The sequence below is a fragment of the Phalacrocorax carbo genome, chromosome Z (genome assembly GCF_963921805.1).
Source record: "Phalacrocorax carbo chromosome Z, bPhaCar2.1, whole genome shotgun sequence".
In the NCBI taxonomy this organism is placed as follows: domain Eukaryota; kingdom Metazoa; phylum Chordata; class Aves; order Suliformes; family Phalacrocoracidae; genus Phalacrocorax; species Phalacrocorax carbo.
Window position 1 is genome coordinate 814,139 of NC_087548.1, and position 18,442 is coordinate 832,580.

The 18,442-nt window shown below is 45.9% G+C and overlaps 2 protein-coding genes across 4 annotated transcripts in view; both read left to right on the forward strand.

Moving 5' to 3' along the window:
- The window catches only part of ATP8B1 (ATPase phospholipid transporting 8B1), a 42,727-nt gene extending 40,531 nt beyond the window's left edge, over positions 1–2,196 (forward strand). For both annotated transcript variants that reach the window (XM_064439612.1, XM_064439613.1), the window contains one exon: positions 523–2,196. In XM_064439612.1, coding sequence (XP_064295682.1) covers positions 523–753 — 231 coding nt within the window. In that variant the 3' untranslated portion in view covers positions 754–2,196. The remainder of the gene's footprint in view (positions 1–522) is intronic.
- Positions 2,197–2,430: 234 nt separating this feature from the next.
- Positions 2,431–17,042, forward strand: NARS1 (asparaginyl-tRNA synthetase 1). Of its 2 annotated transcripts, none has more exons than XM_064439615.1 (15): positions 2,431–2,582; positions 3,635–3,717; positions 3,930–3,995; positions 4,091–4,183; positions 4,620–4,709; positions 5,715–5,793; positions 6,789–6,859; positions 7,128–7,214; positions 10,222–10,443; positions 10,829–11,028; positions 11,475–11,610; positions 12,649–12,762; positions 14,108–14,239; positions 14,845–14,976; positions 15,588–17,042. In XM_064439615.1, the coding sequence occupies exons 1-15, from the start codon at positions 2,540–2,542 to the stop codon at positions 15,717–15,719; spliced, it is 1,680 nt and encodes a 559-aa protein (XP_064295685.1). In that variant the 5' UTR covers positions 2,431–2,539; the 3' UTR covers positions 15,720–17,042. The 2 variants fall into 2 exon arrangements, with proteins under 2 accessions (XP_064295685.1, XP_064295686.1); XM_064439616.1 differs by lacking the exon at positions 2,431–2,582 and adding an exon at positions 3,213–3,413.
- The last annotated feature ends 1,400 nt before the right edge of the window (positions 17,043–18,442 follow it).

Here is an 18,442-nt window from a genome sequence, read left to right on the forward strand (position 1 = left end):
TAATTCGGCGTTTGTCCTGGCTGAGCTCTTGACTTTGTAAAACCCCACAAACCTACTTGGAAGGTACGGGTGGCCTGGCTTCTGCTTTTATTTGGGCTGTGTTGGAGTTCCATTGTTACCTGTCAGAATATAGCGGATGGTTTTTGTTTGCTTCTCTCCTGCCTTGAGCTGGCAAATAGCCTACGGGTATGAAAATGGTTAAAATTGCAGTAGTGTTGTTTGAAAAGATAGTAAATAAGTGTTAGCATGAGAATGCAGGACCAGCTTTCAATTACACATCTTCAATCCACTTCAGTGAAAGACATTTGAAGGTAAATGAAAACCTGAAACAGTGATGTGTTACTGCATATATTCTTGTGTCCAACAAAATCAAAACAAGATTTTGATAGACAAAAAAAGAGAACCCTCCTTTTAAGCAGTTTAAGGATGTAAAAAAGTATCAGGTTATTTCCCCAGACAGTAAATGCAAACAAGCTGTTTTCCCTTGTAACCCGTAAACTAATTGTCTTTGCATGCATGAAGATTCAGAAGAACCGGAAGAAATACATGGCAGAGGAACAGCAGCGAAAGCGCAGGCAGAGCGCTTTCCGCCGAGGGGTGTCTGGCCGTCGTTCCGCCTACGCTTTCTCCCACCAGCGGGGGTATGCTGATCTCATTGCTTCTGGACGCAGCATACGGAAGAAACGGGCTCCTTTAGACGCAGTCCTGGGCAGCAGTTGGACAGAAGCCAGGGATGCTCATGGAACAAGCTGATCTACTGCATTTTGGGGAGAAGCTTTTTATCCCAATAATTGCACAAAAAAAATTTTTAAAACAAACTCAGGATGTTTTTTTAACCAAATGGCATAAGGATATGAAGAATTTTATGGTTTATCACAGAACTTCCTGGTTTTGAACTACCAGAAACATAGAAAGGCGAAGAGTTTTCTACGGAGCTAGTAATGCTTGTGCAACTCATTTCTGTTTAATGTGAAAGTGAAGGATACGTGTGCTGGGGTATGAAAACCCAGCGTTGTCTTTTTTTTTTTTTAAGTGATGCAAGAATTTGCAAACTTTTTTCACATTTTAATAATATGTGAGTATAAAACTGCAGCTGCATTTCATACGTTGTGTTTGAAAGCAAACTGCTCAGTAGCAGTTACCTTGTGTGCGCCATTTCATTAAATTCCACAGTCATAATGGCAGATCAGATGACCAGTCTTTTGAGGGGGCCCTAGTATTCTCATCCCAACTTGTACAGCTGAGATTAAGGTGTATCTGGTGATAAACCCCAGTCAATGTCAGATTTTATTAGGGACTCTGACGTTTATAGCTGTGGTTCCTGTTCTTTTCTTCGACAGTTGACTACAGCCTGCTGCACTAAATCGAGAGAGATCGTTCTTTGCATCTGGTTAGCACCAGCGATACGCCGTTGCTCCTTGATTGCCCCTGGAGTAGAGAGATCAGAGTCAATAGTTAACAAGTTTTTTCCCTCACTTGCTCTCTCTCCCTGCCTGTCTCTCTTTCCAACTCTAGAATATGTTTGTGTCTACTTATACAGCGCATTTATGAGCAGATATATCTGATCTCTGGAAAGGTGCCCTTTGAGCCAGCAAAAGGTTGTTCATTTCAGTTTTACATGGAGCAGTCAATAACGGATAACTAGCAGTCACGTGCAGATGGGACATATTTCACTTGTTCGTGAGTCGATGCTTAAAATGTAAAAAGTGTTTTTTTATGAGAGTCTCTTTATATTTGCACATACTTTTACTCTTCAAGTTGAGATGTATGAATGTTTAACTTTTATCTACTTCCAACTCTTGGACTAAAGCTGATTACCACAATGGTTTTATAGTGAAAATCATGATATACAGCTCTTGTTCAATGGAATGTACATTTCAAAAATTTAATGCAAATAAATATCCTAAAGTTTACAGCTTCTCTTTAGTAAGTACACGGGTAGAAGTGGGAAAGGAGTTTAAGAAACAGATGACTAACCTCTCCTTGTGGCAGATGGGGTTGGTCTTAAAAAAAAAAACCAACCCCACGTGTTGGGCTCTAGAAGCAGGTGTAATATTAATAAATGTGTAAATGGAGGTGAGTGTGTTGCTTTTATTTGTAATGAGACTCTGTCATAGGTGATTGTTCGGCTTCAGCTGCTCCCGCAGAGCAGAGTAAGGGTAAGGTTTGAGTGCTGGAGGGGCCGCGGAGCTCGACGGCCGCCCCCGGCAGCGGCACTGCTGCTGCAAGATGGCGCTCGGCGGCCGGGGCGGCGGGAGCGCCCCAGGGACGGGGCGGGGCGGGCGCCTGACGAGGCTGACGCGCCCGCGTTGCGCAATGGCTGCGTCCTGCGGCGCCGCAGCGCGCTCCGGCACGTACGCGAGCTCCCGCGTGAAGGGGGGCGGGACTCCACCGCTCCACCAGCTCCTCTCTGAGGGCGCGGGCGGGGCGGGGCGCGGCCGGGCAGCGGCTGACGCAAGGCGGCGGCGCGTTGCCTCAGGGCGGTGGCAGCGGCGTGACGGCACTTCCGGCGGTCGGGGCGGCGGAGCGGGCTGCAGCCATGGCGGGAGAGGTGCTGGAGGGGACGGCGGCGCTCGTCCTGGGTGAGGCGGGCGGCCCCGGCGGCGCGGTTTGCGGGGCGGCGTGCGGGGCGGCCGGCCCAGCCCGCGCCCCCCGCCGCAGGCAGAAGATGGTGGCTGCCAGTGCCGGCCGCTCCCGGGGCGGCGGCTCCGCGGTGGGAAGGAAGGGGAGGGGGAGGGAGGGAGCGAGCCTCGGGGCGGCCGCGGGGACGAGGGGCCTCGGGGCGGCCGCGGGGACGAGGGGCCTCGGGGCGGCCGCGGGGACGAGGGGCCTCGGGGCGGCCGCGGGGACGAGGGGCCTCGGGGCGGCCGCGGGGACGAGGGGCCTCGGGGCGGCCGCGGGGACGAGGGGCCTCGGGGCGGCCGCGGGGACGAGGGGCCTCGGGGCGGCCGCGGGGACGAGGGGCCTCGGGGCGGCCGCGGGGACGAGGGGCCTCGGGGCGGCCGCGGGGACGAGGGGCCTCGGGGCGGCCGCGGGGACGAGGGGCCTCGGGGCGGCCGCGGGGACGAGGGGCCTCGGGGCGGCCGCGGGGACGAGGGGCCTCGGGGCGGCGGGGGGGCCGCGGCGGCCCCGCGGCCAGCCGGAGGCTCCGCTTGCCCCGTCCGTGGAAGGCGAAGCTGAAGCGGGGCGGGGGCGGGAGGGGTCCCGGAGGGCGGCGGCCGAGGAAGGCGGCGACTTCCGCGCTTTGTGGCGCGGTTCTGGGCCGTGAGCGAGCGGAGCGCTGCCCTGGCGCTCGGGCTCTTCTCGCTCGCTCTCCCTGCGTCCCAGAGGTGCCGGTTCCGTGAAAGGCTGCTGCCTTTCTGGCCCCTGACGTGCAGCCGGTGACTTCCAGGAGCTCGGCGTCCTGGGAGCCCGTAAGGCTTCAGCGTAACTCATTTACTGCATGGATTGGTTTTTAGAATGGAAAATGTTAAATAATTGTTTCCCTATCAGACCAGCTGCTTGTTTTTCAAGGTTTATTGCTGCTGATAACCATGAAGGCTTTTATATCCCTGTGTGTGTCGAGATTCTTCCAGAACATTTCCATAGCTGATAATTTTTTTGAGCAATTGCCTGTATTGGTCATGTATTACAGAGGAGCTGTATGTTTCTGAACAAGAGGGCAGTGATTCCACTGGTGATGGGACGCAAAATAAACCGTTCAAGACTGTTTTAAAGGTAACTGTGGCAAACATCTGCTGTTTGTTTTGAAGAGCGTGAGCTGCGCTTTAGGTCAAGTGATTGTCCTTGTTTTTCTAAATGTATATCTGATACCGGTGTTTGCAACTCTGACCAGAAGGATCAGAAGTGGGATGGGTGCTCGGTCTCTTTAAGGATGGCTTCATTTCACCTGCAGTACCCTTGATTCTGTTGTTTTCTCCCCCTTTTAGGCTTTGATGACAGCAGGAAAGGAACCGTTTCCTACTATTTATGTGGATTCGCAAAAAGAAAACGAGGTGCTGTAGCATTAGATCTTCCTGGTAGGAATTACTTTAAGAAAGGGATGCAAATGTAATGTTTTCTTTTCTGCTCTTTCCTTGGGTTGATCTAGAGATGGGCCATTATTTCAAAGTCACAGATGAAAAATGTCAAAAAACTGTGGCAAAGGGAACAAATGAAGAACGAAGCAAAGGAGAAGAAGGAGGTAGGTTGCAGATCTTGCCAAGCTGGAGGAAGCACACCATCTTCCTTTCCCAAAAGCATTAAGCAGTGTGGTTGCCATTCCCACCTGTCCAAAAAGGCTTCAGTTTGTTCTTCATCTGTGTAGTTGTTTTGCATGTACATTATTTACAACTTTACTCCCTGTGAATTAGGACAACCACATGGCTGAAACTGGGTGAGGTCTGAATAATCACAATCTCTTACCTTTAGACTTTTTAGAAAAAAATGTGAAATGCATCTGTGCATTGTTTCTCATCCTGGTCTTGAATTAGGGCAGGTTTAGGCCTCAGCAGGGTAATGTCAAGGCTTTTCATGACATCTGTGAGTGTGTGGTATAGTGTCCAGTAATTGTAGAGCGGGAATCTTATAAAGCCTGGTTACAGCTATTTAATACATGGCCTGTTTTTTTTTTAAACCAGGCAGAAGATCTCTTGAGGAGAGAGAAGAACCTGGAAGAAGCGAAGAAGATTGTTATCAAGAATGATCCTAGTCTTCAAGAGCCAAAATGCGTGAGTAAGAGCCAGTGTGCTTGATTCATGGCCTGTGTTACAGCATCTTGTCTGCACAAAGGTTGAGCCTGTCTCTGCTTTGTAGCTCTGGCAGCTGTTGAAGGCCACTATCTCTTTGCTGTCCATAAATGCAACTTTGATTTTTCTGGTTGTCTGTGTCCTCTAGTACATAGACGTTGTCCTTTCTCATACACTTGATGGTATCTGAACATTCTTAGTACTGTGTTCAGTTTTGGGCCCCTCAGGACAAGGAGGACATTGAGGTGCTGGAGCGTGTCCGGAGAAGGGCAGTGAAGTTGGTGAAGGGTCTAGAGAACAGTCTTATGAGGAGCGGCTGAGGGAATTGGGGTTGTTTAGTCTGGCGAAGAGGAGGCTGAGGGGAGACCTTATCGCTCTCTACAACTACCTGAAAGGAGGTTGTAGTGAGGTGGGGGTCAGTCTCTTCTCCCTAGTAACAAGTGACAGGACGAGAGGAAATGGCCTCAAGCTGCGCCAGGGGAAGTTTAGGTTGGACATTAGGAAAAACTTCTGCACTGAAAGGGTTTCAGGCATTGGCACAGGCTGCCCAGGGAGGTGGTGGAGTCACCGTCCCTGGAGGTATTTAAAAGAAGGGTAGATGTGGTGCTTGAGGTCATGGTTTAGTGGTGGGCTTGGCTGTGATAGTTTTGCGGTTGGACTCGATGATCTTAAGGGTCTTTTCCAACCTTAACAATTCTATGATTCTATTCTATGACTAGTTCGCATATCAGACATTTCAATTTCTGTCTACCGGTAGAGACCATGTTTCTGTTTGAAAGAGTTCATCAGTTTTTGCTTTGATCATTGTAGTGGTTGAGAGTGAAGAAACAGTGCTGGTTAGAGGATGTCATTTAAGTTTCTGAGACATGTTCTTACTTGGCTGCTGGATTTGGTGATTTGGCACAGTCCTTAGCGTAGTAATTATGTGGAAAACGCCCTCTGGTGGATTGTTTCTCCATTTGATTGCTTTTATTCCCTGCTTTACAGGTAAAGATAGATGCTCTGGAGGCTTACAGGGGCCAGAGAGTGAAGATTTTTGGCTGGATTCACAGATTGCGGAGGCAAGGTAAGCCACGAGCGTCTAGAAGTTATTGAACTGGTGCAGAGAGCTGGAACAAATTCAGCAACCTTCAAAATTTGGACACTACAATGGATCAGACAGCACCTATTCTTAAATTTTTAAACCACCAGTTAGATGTCCTTTTTGGTTTATCACCGCAGAACGGAAAATTCTGCATGATGTATGAGCCCATAGACAGTTCTTAGTTGAAACTGTGTGGGATTCTCAGGTTGGAGGCCAGTCCTGCACAATTTCTTCAAAAGACTTGCTTTGTGTTTTAAACTAATCCTGTAAACTGAGGAATTAACTAGCATCTGCTCACAGTGAAACCGGCAAGTTGGAATTTTATGTGAAGTAGCATAACTTCCTTTAAAGTAGTTCAGCAAGTAATGCTTGCTGTCAAAACGGCGTTCTGGTTAGCAAGGTGGCATCGGTCAGGGCGTGGAAGTGCATGGCAGAGGCAGTTCTGACTCAGGCAAAGGTATTTGTTCAAATTATCACTGAAGGACTTGACCGGATGGTTGTGGACGTGCACGTCGTGAGCAGTTTCTAGCAGATTATTTTTGTAATTGGGTCCTTTTGTGGAGAGGTGGGTGACCAGAGTGACATCCCTTTACCCGCGTCAGGTGTACCTTGGGCCCGTGCGTTCGGCGCTTCTGCGAGCAGACTTGTAGTCCCTCAGGACCGGGGGGCGTGTGAAGTCATGGCATGGCAGTATGATCCCAGCTCTGTTGTGGTTGGAGCAGGCTTTGCTCCTCACGCCTGCTGAAACTTATTTTAACTCGTTATACAAAATGCAGCCCTGTGCAAGGCGTCTGTAACTGTGCTGGTGCTTCAGCGCTCACCTGGAGCATCTTTGTTTTCTCAAGTGGAAAAGTGTGATCTCGGTCCTGTGATACTCTGCACGTCAGTGATTCGTATGTCTTGGGAGGGGGTCTGTTCAAGTGGATCAGTGAATAAAGCTGAGGCTCTCTGGTTGTTTTTTTTTTCTTTCTAACTAGGAAAAAATTTGATGTTCATTGTTTTGAGAGACGGCACAGGTTTTCTTCAGTGTGTCCTTTCAGATGAACTGGTAAGTTGTGATGATTTAATTCTGTTCTGTCATTAAGTAAGTGCAGTGTTTTTACCTCGTCTGTCTGTCTTCTATATAGACAATTGGAAGTTCTCCTTAACCTATGGATTAAGTTGTATTATTGTTGAATTGTATCTCCCACCACTAGGGGTTTTTGTCAATGTGGGAACTGTTTAGAAGTGACTGTGAGTTAACCTCGTCTGTGACTTCAGTAGAAAAACTAAAGATAAATGGCCTTAACCATGCCTCTGTCTCTTTCCCTGTCTAGTGTCAGTGCTACAACGGGGTAATTCTTTCCACGGAGAGCAGCGTTGCGGTGTATGGTGTGCTGAACCTTGTTCCTGAAGGCAAGCAGGTATGGAGTCAGTGTGTTCGGGTTCTCCTCTGTAACAGTTTATCGCTTTCCTGATGGAAGGAGAAGTGGAGGTGGAAATAATTATTAGATGATTTTGGTGGGAATTTGGTTTAAAGAAAAGAACAAACCTCCCAAAGCTGCTTCTGTCACCCACAGTTCAGTGTGTGACAGGTGAACTGTGTGACTATTCTGCTTTTGCCTGAAGCAATTTTCCACTGTTGTGTCCCATAGATATTTCCTAGAATATAATGGTGGAAAATTATGTTAAAAAAACAACATAGCTTTATTTTCCCTAGCGAGGTTTATTCAGTTTTTATTTTGTGAGGCTAAGAATTTGGGATTAGCTCTCTTCTACCTAGGTGGGTTTGTAGGCTCTTCATGGTGTTGTATTTGTCCTCCAGCATTTGGTGTATGATCTGGGCAGTTTCCTGTGAGTTGTTTTGTAAAACTGTTTATAATGGTGGTCTCAGGTTAAGGCCTGGGCAGGTGTGATTTTCAGGTCTCATAATGCTGCTTAGGCCTTGCGCCTTTCTCGTTCCAGTCTAGATCTACAAACTGTTAGTGTTTGAAATATTGCTTCAGTCGGGAGTTAGGGCTGAAGCCATGTTAAGCAGCTGTGCCTGAAGGATGGCCCATAAAAAGGATTCAGACTGAAGGCAGGAGGGAAGCTTTTAGGAACCTTTACCTGTGACAGCAACTCAGTGAGCTCGTCTGGATGTGCAGGCCTATGTCGGGGAATTTACTGGAAATTATTGTAAGGCTCCTGTCTCACTTCTGTCTCTCCGTCACCTCTTCATAACTAAGCTGTCCCTGTATTGCAAAACTAAACTTGTGATGCAGAAACAGCAAGCAAGCTTGGGTCACGTTTGTTCTCCTAAATCTTAGGTCGCCCTTTTAAGACATGAGCTCTTGATAGCTGCTTATAGTAACAACCTTTCTTTCTGAAGGAGAAAGCAAAGTGGTAACGCTGAGATTTAGAGGACAGATGAGTGTTTAATCTTGCTAGTCTGTAAGCTTACCTGTTCCTTTAGATATGTATTCAGAACGGTCACCCACTCCTGCAGTGAGAGTTGTTCTTTGGTGTGGATTGGCCATCTAATGGCCTCCTGCCTGGTGTCTTGAGGAAGTGTAGTAATGGTAGATAATGGAGAGAAGAAACATGTCTGGGAAAAAAATCACATTTTGGAGTGTTATGTTGCTTCAGGCAATGTTTCTAAGATGGTTTAGACAATATTTGAGCAAAGAATTTCCTTACTGTGGCTGCCTGTAGTGTGTAAAATAAGGTCGAAGTGTTAACCTTTTGTGGTGCTCTGTAGATAATTCAGTTTTCGTATAAGCCACGTACTGTTGGCCATTACTGGTGTGTTCTGCAAATGACATTTGGATAGGCTTGGTTCTAGTTGTCCCAGCCACTCGGGTCCTATCCCCAAGAGATCGACCTAAGGTCAGAGACCCAAGCTCAGTTATAAGTGAACCCACTCCCTGTTGTGCTTTCCGGTCGGAAGTTAGTGAGATTTCCTGTCCTCCTCAGCTTATACGACTTCTGGGACTTCTATCAATAAACACAGCCAAACAGGGGTTGCTTTTTTTAGACAACTTTGTGCAGCTTGGTGATCATGAGTAACTTGTATGTTACGGCTCATGTTTTGGACGTTGAAAACACTTTTGGTTTTGTGTCTCATCACAACAATGCAGTGCTTTTAGTGAACAAAACCACCAGATTTGTAAAAATCTGTTGATTAGACTTTGAAAATCTGCATTTATACTGTGAAAATCCTGTGAATGAAAAAAATAGTATTTCAGGGGACAGAAGTGTACCGTGACCCACACGGGGGAGCTGGTGAGAGCAGAAACGAAGAGGTCTGTTCTGCAGCTCAGGCAGCCGGACCGGGCTGAGCCCTGGCCCAGGGGCCTCTGCTTGCCCTGTGGCAGCAAATGGGACAGGGGAGGAGAGCCAGCGTGAAACGCAGGATTTGCATTTGTGATGAGATGCTACCTGGTGCAGCAGGATTGCTCAGGCGCCTGAGAGAGAAACTCAAAAGTACCCATAGTGAGCTAGTTCTTCCTCTGTCATCAGCTAAGCAACTTTTTTCAACTTTTTTGAAGTTTGTCATCCAGTAGGAGGATGTGGCTCAAACAGTACAAAGAACAAAGTGCCTTGAATGTCGTACTGCAGTCTTGGTCTGCGTTTTCTTCTAATACATGGGAGGAGTCTTTGTGCTCTGTGTGTGTGTAGTGTTTTCAAGGCATACAGGAAGGTTCTTTGTGCCGGTGTGTTGTGCTGTAGCTGTGCTGTACAAACTACTGTGAGGAAAACTAACTGTCCCAGCCAAAACTGGTGCAGGTGCACGGTGTAAGTTACCACAGAATGGTTTTGGCTGGGAGGAGCCTCTGAAGGTCATCCAGTTCACCCTCTTGAAGATCTAATGTGAGGTCAGGCTGCCAAGGGGCTTGTCCGGATGTGTTTCTGAATGTCCCCAAGGATGGAGGCTGCACTCTGGCTTGGTCTATGTTCTAGCATTTCACCACCCTGTGAAGAATTCTTTTTCTTTATAGCCAACTGAAATCTCCCTTGCTGCAGCTTGAGACGTTTGTCCTTTTGCTGGACAAATCCAAGAGAGTCTGGCTCCATCTTCTCTATAACCACCCATTAAATATCTGAAGGTAGTAAGTAGTTTCCCCTTGCTTAGCTTTCTGTTCTTCCAGCTGAATAAACCCATCCATGTACATTACACTTAAACCAAATGTATCCGGAAGCTTCTAATTATCTGCCTGTGGTACTCAATCCCATTCACGTTACGTCGGAGAGACTTGTGGTGCGTCACAAATGGCACTGCCAAGCGTGGTATGACTGAGTTACGAAGCAGTCACTTTGAAAATACTGCAATTAGGATTTTAGCATCTTTTGTTTAAACTGGATTAATGTCTCTGCCGTGGTGCCCGATGGTGACGTCCAAGGGGCGAAAAGTGGACTTCTGAAATTTTTTGTTTATCTTCAAATCGGCAGGCTCCAGGAGGCCACGAGCTGAACTGTGATTACTGGGAGCTTATTGGTCTGGCCCCAGCAGGAGGGGCTGACAATCTGCTCAATGAGGATTCGGAGGTTGATGTGCAACTTAACAACAGGCATATGATGATTCGAGGCGAGAATATGTCCAAAATCTTCAAGGTGCGCTCCATGGTAGTGCAGGCCTTCAGGGATCACTTCTTTGCCAATGGATATTATGAAGTAAGTATGTCTTCCCTTGTCAGCAAGTGACTGACTTAAAGTTAGCCTTGAAGTCAGGACATTTTTCCTGGAAAAACTGTGTAGACATCCTAACTGACCTGAAAGGGGCAAAAGAAAAGCTGTTTATTAGGAAACTAGTATTTGATTGCTTTCATAGATGTAGATCTGAAAGGTGTGTAGGCACTTGTGAAGCGTTAGAGGGTGATTCACAAACAGCCTGCGTACCTCCTCTTAGGGTGGCAAAGGGTATCAGACTGAAGTACTTGTATGCAAAAGCTCTGTAGGTGGTGTTCTGGAAGAGTGTGCTGTATGTCACTGCTCTTACGTGTTGTCATCATTGTCCTTAATTCTTCACTCGAGTAACAACAGTCTTGTTCTTCAACAGGTCACACCACCAACTCTAGTCCAGACGCAGGTGGAAGGAGGCTCAACCCTGTTCAAACTGGATTATTTTGGTGAAGAGGCATACTTAACACAATCATCCCAGCTCTATCTGGAGACCTGCATTCCAGCGTTAGGAGATGTCTTCTGTGTTGCTCAGTCATACAGAGCTGAGCAATCCAGGACCCGCAGACACCTGGCAGAGTACGGAAAGAGTATATGTCTGTTATTTATGTATAAGCGAACTTAAAATGCAGGGGAGGAGTGGGCAGTTGGAGGACATGATGTACAGCGGACCGTGTAATACTAATGCGGAAGGGCTGATCTAATGTATATTTGGGGGTGACACCTCCTCTCGGTGAATGCCCGGCTGGTGATAATATGTTGACATTTAGTGAAAGACGACTGGGGTCAGACAGAGCTCTTATGTTTTTAGGAAGCTTTTTCTTTTTAGAAAATACAGTTCATACTGGTGTCTTCCTTATTTTTTTTTATGGCTTTGTTTCCTTAACAGTGTAGAAGTGGGGGAAACCAAAAAGGGGACAAAAGCGCGTGTTCTTGGGTTGTGGGTTTTTTCTCATGAGAATTTTTTTCACGGCTAAAGAATTGTTGCTTCCGTGTGGTTTTGTAATGGCACGACTTTGTTTCAGATACACTCACGTTGAAGCTGAATGTCCTTTTATAAGTTTTGAGGATTTATTGGACCGTCTGGAGAACTTGGTTTGTGATGTAGTAGACAGAGTCTTGAAATCACCTGCATCAAGCCTGCTGTATGACCTAAACCCGGTAGGCAGCAATGTGGAACAGTCATGAATAGCCAAGCAAATACAGTCTTTAGCCTTTCCTGATCAGGATGTTCACTGGTGGGAGGCAGGGCACGGCAGTGAGCTCTGCTTGCTTGCTAGTATTAATAAGAAAAATATTAAATAACATCAAAAGAATGAAAATGCTGCAAGGTTGGTAATGACTCTTCCAGAAACAGGGGACTGCAGGGAGAGAAGTTCCCTGCTAGCAAGTTCCAGGAGCCAGCAATGTGCTACGGATTTATTGCAATGCGTACTGTACCAGTGGAATAAAAACTTCTATCCCAGAGCTTGTAATATTGATCAGCTGGTACTTGCAGATTGAGCGCAAGGGAGCAATGAAACAACTGGTGTTTTACTTTCTACCCTGGAATGTGTAGCTCTGTGAAGCTATTTTCATTTGTTAGAGACCTTTTGTCTTCTGTTGCCCTTGCAAAGAGACTGCGAACTCGATCTCCATCACTGGCTTGTCTCTCGGAGCACATGCCAGCTCAGTCACCCATTTTCCTGGTAAACACTGGGAGGTTTAGTTTTAAATTTGGCCTGAGGCAGGGAGAAGGGGGCAGGAGGTAGGAAACAGCAGAGGTTCCATGCACAAGGCCACAAAAGAACATTTTTGCATCCCCGTGCACAGAACACCTTCAGAACCTGCCGTCATGAGGTGGGCTGTGCTTCTGCTAATGGCTCCGTTTGAAACACCTCCATGTGCTGTGAGTTCACCCAGGAAAGGAAACAGCTTTGAAAATACTTCCTCTCTCTGCTCTCCTGCCATGTTTTCAGCATCTGTTCTTTGAGCTTTACTGGCCTTGGAAGATGGTTGTGTTTGGTTCTAGTTTTTCAGCACTGAGCTTTTTTTTGTTTGTTTGTTTTAATTCTATTTTTTAAGTAATGATTTGTTGATGTATGAGCTGGAAAGAGTAACGTGCATGCTTCAAGTCTGGAGGTGGACTTGCTGATCAACTAGAAAAGTATGCTTTTAAAATGGTACTCTTTAACTGTCTTTGTCTACTCTTATTTACAGGGCTTCAAGCCCCCTAAACGTCCTTTCCGACGAATGAACTATACTGAAGCCATTGAGTGGTTAAAGGAACATGATGTGAAGAAGGAAGATGGCACTTATTATGAGTTTGGGGAAGTAAGTCAAATTCTAGTCCCATTTAAGTTAAAGGGAGTTTTGCTATAAACTTTAATGAGGCCTGGATTTCTCTCTGAGCTGTGCTGGGAGGTGTAGTGATGTCTTTGAACATGGGTATCAAATCTATGTTATCATCTGTCCATCTGTTCCCTGCCTCGCTCTCCGCCAACATGTAAGACAAAATTGTTTGAAGGAGCTGAAGAGGACTTGGTGGTGTAGCCATAGTCACCAAAGGATTTGAGCGAAGCGAGATGTTTAGGAGAATGTGCAATTGTTTAACTTCAGAGTCTACGCAGCACATTCCGAGGGAACCTTGGCAGCTCAAAATCAGATGTGTTGGGTTTTTGCTGCTACTGTGTTTCCCATCTGCATCACAGATGAGAGAGGTGAAGGGAGGGAGAGGCCTTTGAACTGCGCTGAGCTTAAGGTTCTAGAGAGCGCTAAGGACTCTTACCTCCTCTCCCCTGCTGTGGGCTGGCGCTTGCTTCCTGAGCCGCCCTTGCACGAGGCCTGTGTTCCTTGTGCTTCCCTTGCTGGGCGTGCTATAGCTGGCTCCTTTCTGCCCCCTGCTGCAGCTGGATTTAAACAAGTAACGGGGTGGCTGTCCTTTCCTGTTAAAGGAAAAAAACTAATCTTCTGACTTACACTTTTCTTAGATTCTGAGTTAGATACAATTGTCTGTGTGAATAAAAGTTCAAATTAAACCTTTCAGGGACAGAGTTTTTGACTGAACAAAGTGTGTTCGTTGAACAAGCCATGATCCCATCGCCACTGATGTTCCCTGGCTGTCAGCGTAACTGTGGTCATCCTTCACTTTTCCCTGGTTTTTAAACAATGAGACTGCTGAATTGATCACAATGAAACTTCTAGGTGTTTCACAGTTAATCAAATTTCAGTCAGAAAAGTTTGATTAAAAACCAAATAACCTTGTCTTTAAAAACCTCAACTGATCAGTTACATAAAGTAGCCCATATGAGTGTTTCCTTGTCATGTAAACTTGTTAGTCTTAAGGTTTGTGGAAAACGGTATTGGGGAGGAAGGAGATGAGGCTCTTCAGTGTTTACTGGATGTTGGGGAAGTCTGTGTTTCAGGTGTTTTCTGTCTTGAAACATTGGGAAGGCTTGGATTTTAATTGAACAGATTCTCCCACCCCCCCCGCCCCCTCCCCAAAAAATTTTTATATATAGTTTCTTATAAGATAAGTTTGATTTTAAATGTAGGTACATTAGGACAAATGTGTGGATATGTGTGGTCTGAAACTGTCTTTCATGCCTGATACCTGTGGAACTCAAGGTATTTGAGTGGTTTTGGTTTTAAACATTAATAAAGCCTCCTTTAACCGTAGGATATTCCTGAAGCTCCTGAGAGACTGATGACGGACACCATCAATGAGCCAATCTTGTTGTGCCGATTTCCTGCAGAGATAAAGTCTTTCTATATGCAGCGCTGTCATGATGATTCCCGGCTTACTGAATCTGTAAGTTGGTATTTTACGCAGGCTTCTAAACAGAGTAGGGAATGTCAGCACGAGTGAGTTAAAATGAATAAGAACTCCAGGAAAACCATGGAGAATTCTTCCCAGGTTTTGTTTTGGGTGTCTCTTGGCATGGCTTGTTGATCCTGTAGAAATAAACGAAGCAACTCTGAAGTGCTTATGAAATGTCGGTAGATCATAGTGAGCACGCTCTTCTCTGGCCTCAGGTAAGTGCTACTTGAATGGCAATGCTCCCGTGACTTCTTGGAGACCGTATTGTCTAAACACTAGCTGTCTGGCAGCCAGGAGTGGTGGTTGCTAGGAACACTGCTGGTTGGTGGTTTTGCGGTGGTTTGTGGGGTTTTTTTTTTTGTTTTTTACAGTTCGGTGGGGTCGAGAGTACTAGAGATTAAGTTAGAGCACCTAGTCGGTTGGTTTATTCCCTCTGTAAGTTGGGTGTGGGAGGAGTTGTCTTCCTTCCTGTCATGGAGAATTAAAATTACACGGTGAAATGTGTTACGGAAATAGGTTTAAGTTTGGGCTGTTTCTACTTCCCTTCCTGCAGGCAGCTTAATCATAGTAGTTCAATCTCACCTTGTGTGTTGTAGGTTGATGTGTTGATGCCTAATGTTGGTGAAATTGTTGGAGGCTCTATGCGTATCTGGGACAGCGAGGAGCTGCTGGAAGGCTATAAGAGAGAGGGCATTGATCCCACGCCGTACTACTGGTATACTGACCAGGTTTGTAAACAGATTAGATGTGCTGCTTGTCAGGTATATTTGATTAAAAAAAACCCCCAAAACTGCTCTTAAAATGATGCAGTCTAAATTGGAAACGTAGTTTTGGTGGCCCTAAGTACATAGTCATTTAACCATTGGCAAAATGCAATGGGTAACAGTTTCCATTCTGTTCAAAACTGGGGTTGTTAGCTGCAGCTGCCCACTGCCTGTACCGGATCACCTTCGTTGGACTGGTCTGTGCGGGTTATTCCTCTCCTAATGTCTTCTGCAATGTTTGTGAAGCCCTTGTTATTAGATAGAGAGGTTGGTCTTTACAGACGTGAATGACTAAGCTCTAGGCAGTGTAAGGGGAGGAGAAAAAAGGTGGGTGAAAAAGAATCATTAAGAAATCGTTCTTTTTCACCTTCCTTTTTCTTCTTCTAGTCCTTACACCGCCCCAGGAAACTCAGGACAACCAAGCACAAATACCTGGCTTGAAAAGAGCGTAGTCAATTTTCCTCATCATTCAGAAAATAATCTTGGAAGGGTTTTTTTCGTATTCTGGTTGTATTACTGCAATTGGAAATAACAAGAAAATGTTTAATATCTACTCTCTGATTTTAATTTCACAGAGAAAATACGGTACATGCCCTCATGGTGGGTATGGTTTGGGATTAGAGCGGTTCCTAACCTGGATTCTGAATAGACATCATATCCGAGATGTCTGTCTCTATCCACGCTTTGTCCAGCGCTGCAAACCGTAACCGTGCCTGTGGTAAACGAGAAAACTGGGCGGCTGATGCTTGGAAAAGAACGATACACGCTGCTGTACTACAGCCTGTCTGAGAACAAGATTTATTGCAACCTGTTGCTAATACAAATACTAACTTAGGGTGTGAAAAGGAAAATAAACAAAACCATTTTTTAAAGGAAAATCCTGCTGATTAACTGGAGAAGCCTTAGAACTGTTAGGTGCATTTATGCTCTCGAGTCAACATAAATGACAGCTGATCAGGATCTTTGTTTTAAAAAGCAAGATACACTTCTGCTTTTAATTTCTGTGACTTAAAATATGGGCATTCAATTTTTTTTTAAATTTGCTTTAATTTTAATCTGTTTTCTCTTGTGGTTTCTTGTGGAAGAAATCAGGAGTTCAGGCTCTTCACATTCCCAGATACTGACCTCTGAGAGTGGTACAAAGGGACATCATCTAAAGAGTACAACAAAGTATAAGAACGGGAATAATTCTATTAAGCACTGCACTTTTTTAGCTCCTACTGTTTTTAATGGAAGTTCCATTTGAGCCTGTTCAGTAGCAAGGTATGTAGTATTGAAGCACAGAATTCCACTGCAAGAGACGCGGGGTGGGGTTTTTTCCAAATTATTTATTGGTTAGAAATGATGAGGCTGGTAGTGAGGAAGGCTTTGCTACTCGTCCCTGACGCCTGCGGATGAAGCGCTGTAGTGGGTCCGTGCACACCCAGCCTACGCTGAATCACAGGAGGAGGGGACGCGCTGTCAGAGCACTGGCTGTGGGAGCTGGGGTGTTCACGGTGCTTTCCAAATTAAGGTTCTGCCATCGGCTTCAGACCAAAAATGACTGAAGACCCAAAGAAACTGGTAACTCTGAAATGCAGTTGGATTTCAGCGCTGTATGGCGACTGAAGTGCTGTCTTCTCGAGGTGAATTGTAGTTCAAGCAGTGCATTCATGCTGAAGTTCGTTCTCATCGTGGAGCAGTTCTGTGTTTCATAGCTGGCTCAGTGTTCTCTTGCACTGCTGCATCTGAGCAGGTTCTCTGGCTGTAATCAGCTTATCAAATGGGATTAATTACATATTTAATGTGTTGAGTCACCCATACGTGTTTTAGTCGTAAATTAAAGCAATTCCTTTTGCTAGAGAGAAAAAAATAATTGGTAGGTGCATTGTTTGCTACCTGCACTGAGACTTGATCTGGATTTGCCATTCATAGAATCATTGAGCTGTGCGACATCCACGTTTTTGTAATCAATGACTGGTTGTCTTTATCTTGCATGCTACGTATATAAAGTGGTCTAAATCAGCAACCAATAAATTATGGCAACACTAGTTGGTGTGCAAGGCAGTAGTTCTTGACCTGTAATATCTGTTCCTTTCCTTTCACTTAGCCTTTATAGCTTGCTTAGTTTAGTCTGTGCTGGCATAGGTGACATCTATGTGGGCAAAAGCACGGGAAAAGTGCATTTTCAAGTCCGGTATTTTCAAGACAACCCAAAAAATTGAACTAGCTTTTTTCTTTTTAAACTAAATCCCCATTAATTAATTTAAAGGCATGCATTTTACAATTTGGATAGACCACCTCGGCTACCCAGTCAAAACATCCTAGAGAGAATAAATGAGAAATGTGGTGCTGAATAATGGGTTGCCACGGCAGCAGCTCCAGGGGCAGCGGCTGGGCTGTGACTACGGCCGCTCGCAGCTGCGGCCGCCCAAAGCCAGGCGGGGGTGGTAAGTGGAGTTAACATCTGCCTCGCCGACTGATACAGTTGGAAGAAGTGAGGTGGTTTCCAGAGCTCTTAAATATCTGGATTTAATGGCTTGGGGTTTGTTGGGGTTCCTGTGGCATTCCTGTGTGACCTGAGGGGTGCCCCTTTGGAGCTGGGGAGGTGAGTAGAGGCTGCATGAGGATGAATGTGAGCATGAGAATGAGATGTGAGCACTGCTACCATAGTTTTCTTTCTTATCCACCTCTCTTTGAATTCACCCTTTTCACCTATTTTCCTAGTCCTTTTGTAGCCATAATAGAAGGAAACCTTGCACGGCAGCATGTGCCTCGGCTCGCTCTCACATTCGCCCTACGGCGTTTTTGATGGGTTGTTCTTTGAACGTCAAACTCTAAAAATCTTTTAAATACCTGCAAAAGTACAGTCAGCTGTCCATTTCCCATGGCTTGGGGTGTTACAGCATGTGTTGAGTGCGTCAGCTAGAGGAAGAGGAGAAAAATGAACAAGCTTGTCTGCAACAAAATGCTGGCAGCTTCTCACGTGACTGCTGACTTAACAGCGAGCTACAGGAAAAATCACCCTCACCCAAACTTTGAGCACGTTACCAAATAGTAATCACACCCCGTGGGCTTTTGGTTGGGGGGGTTTTTTTTTTTGTTGTGCTTTGGGGTGGTGGGGGTGGGCAGGAAGGGGAGCTCAAGAAGCTTCTGTAATTCAGAATATTGAGGAATTTAAGAGCATATGAAGACTTCTTACGAATTCTTCCTTCAAATGCCTGAAGTGATGGGAAGGGAGGGCCAAGGTTGGGGAAAAGATCCTACTAGAAAAACATCACTTGTTGGCAATCAGTTTTCTGTCCTTAAAACTGGCAGGGCTGAGCTGCTTTATGAAGGTTAAAAGCTTCCGTATCAGGGGAGCTACTAGAGGAAGGTCTGAGGACTTAAGAGGTGCTCGTGGAAGAGGCAGATCAGATAAGGAGCTTAAAAGGTGACTAGGATGAAAGGT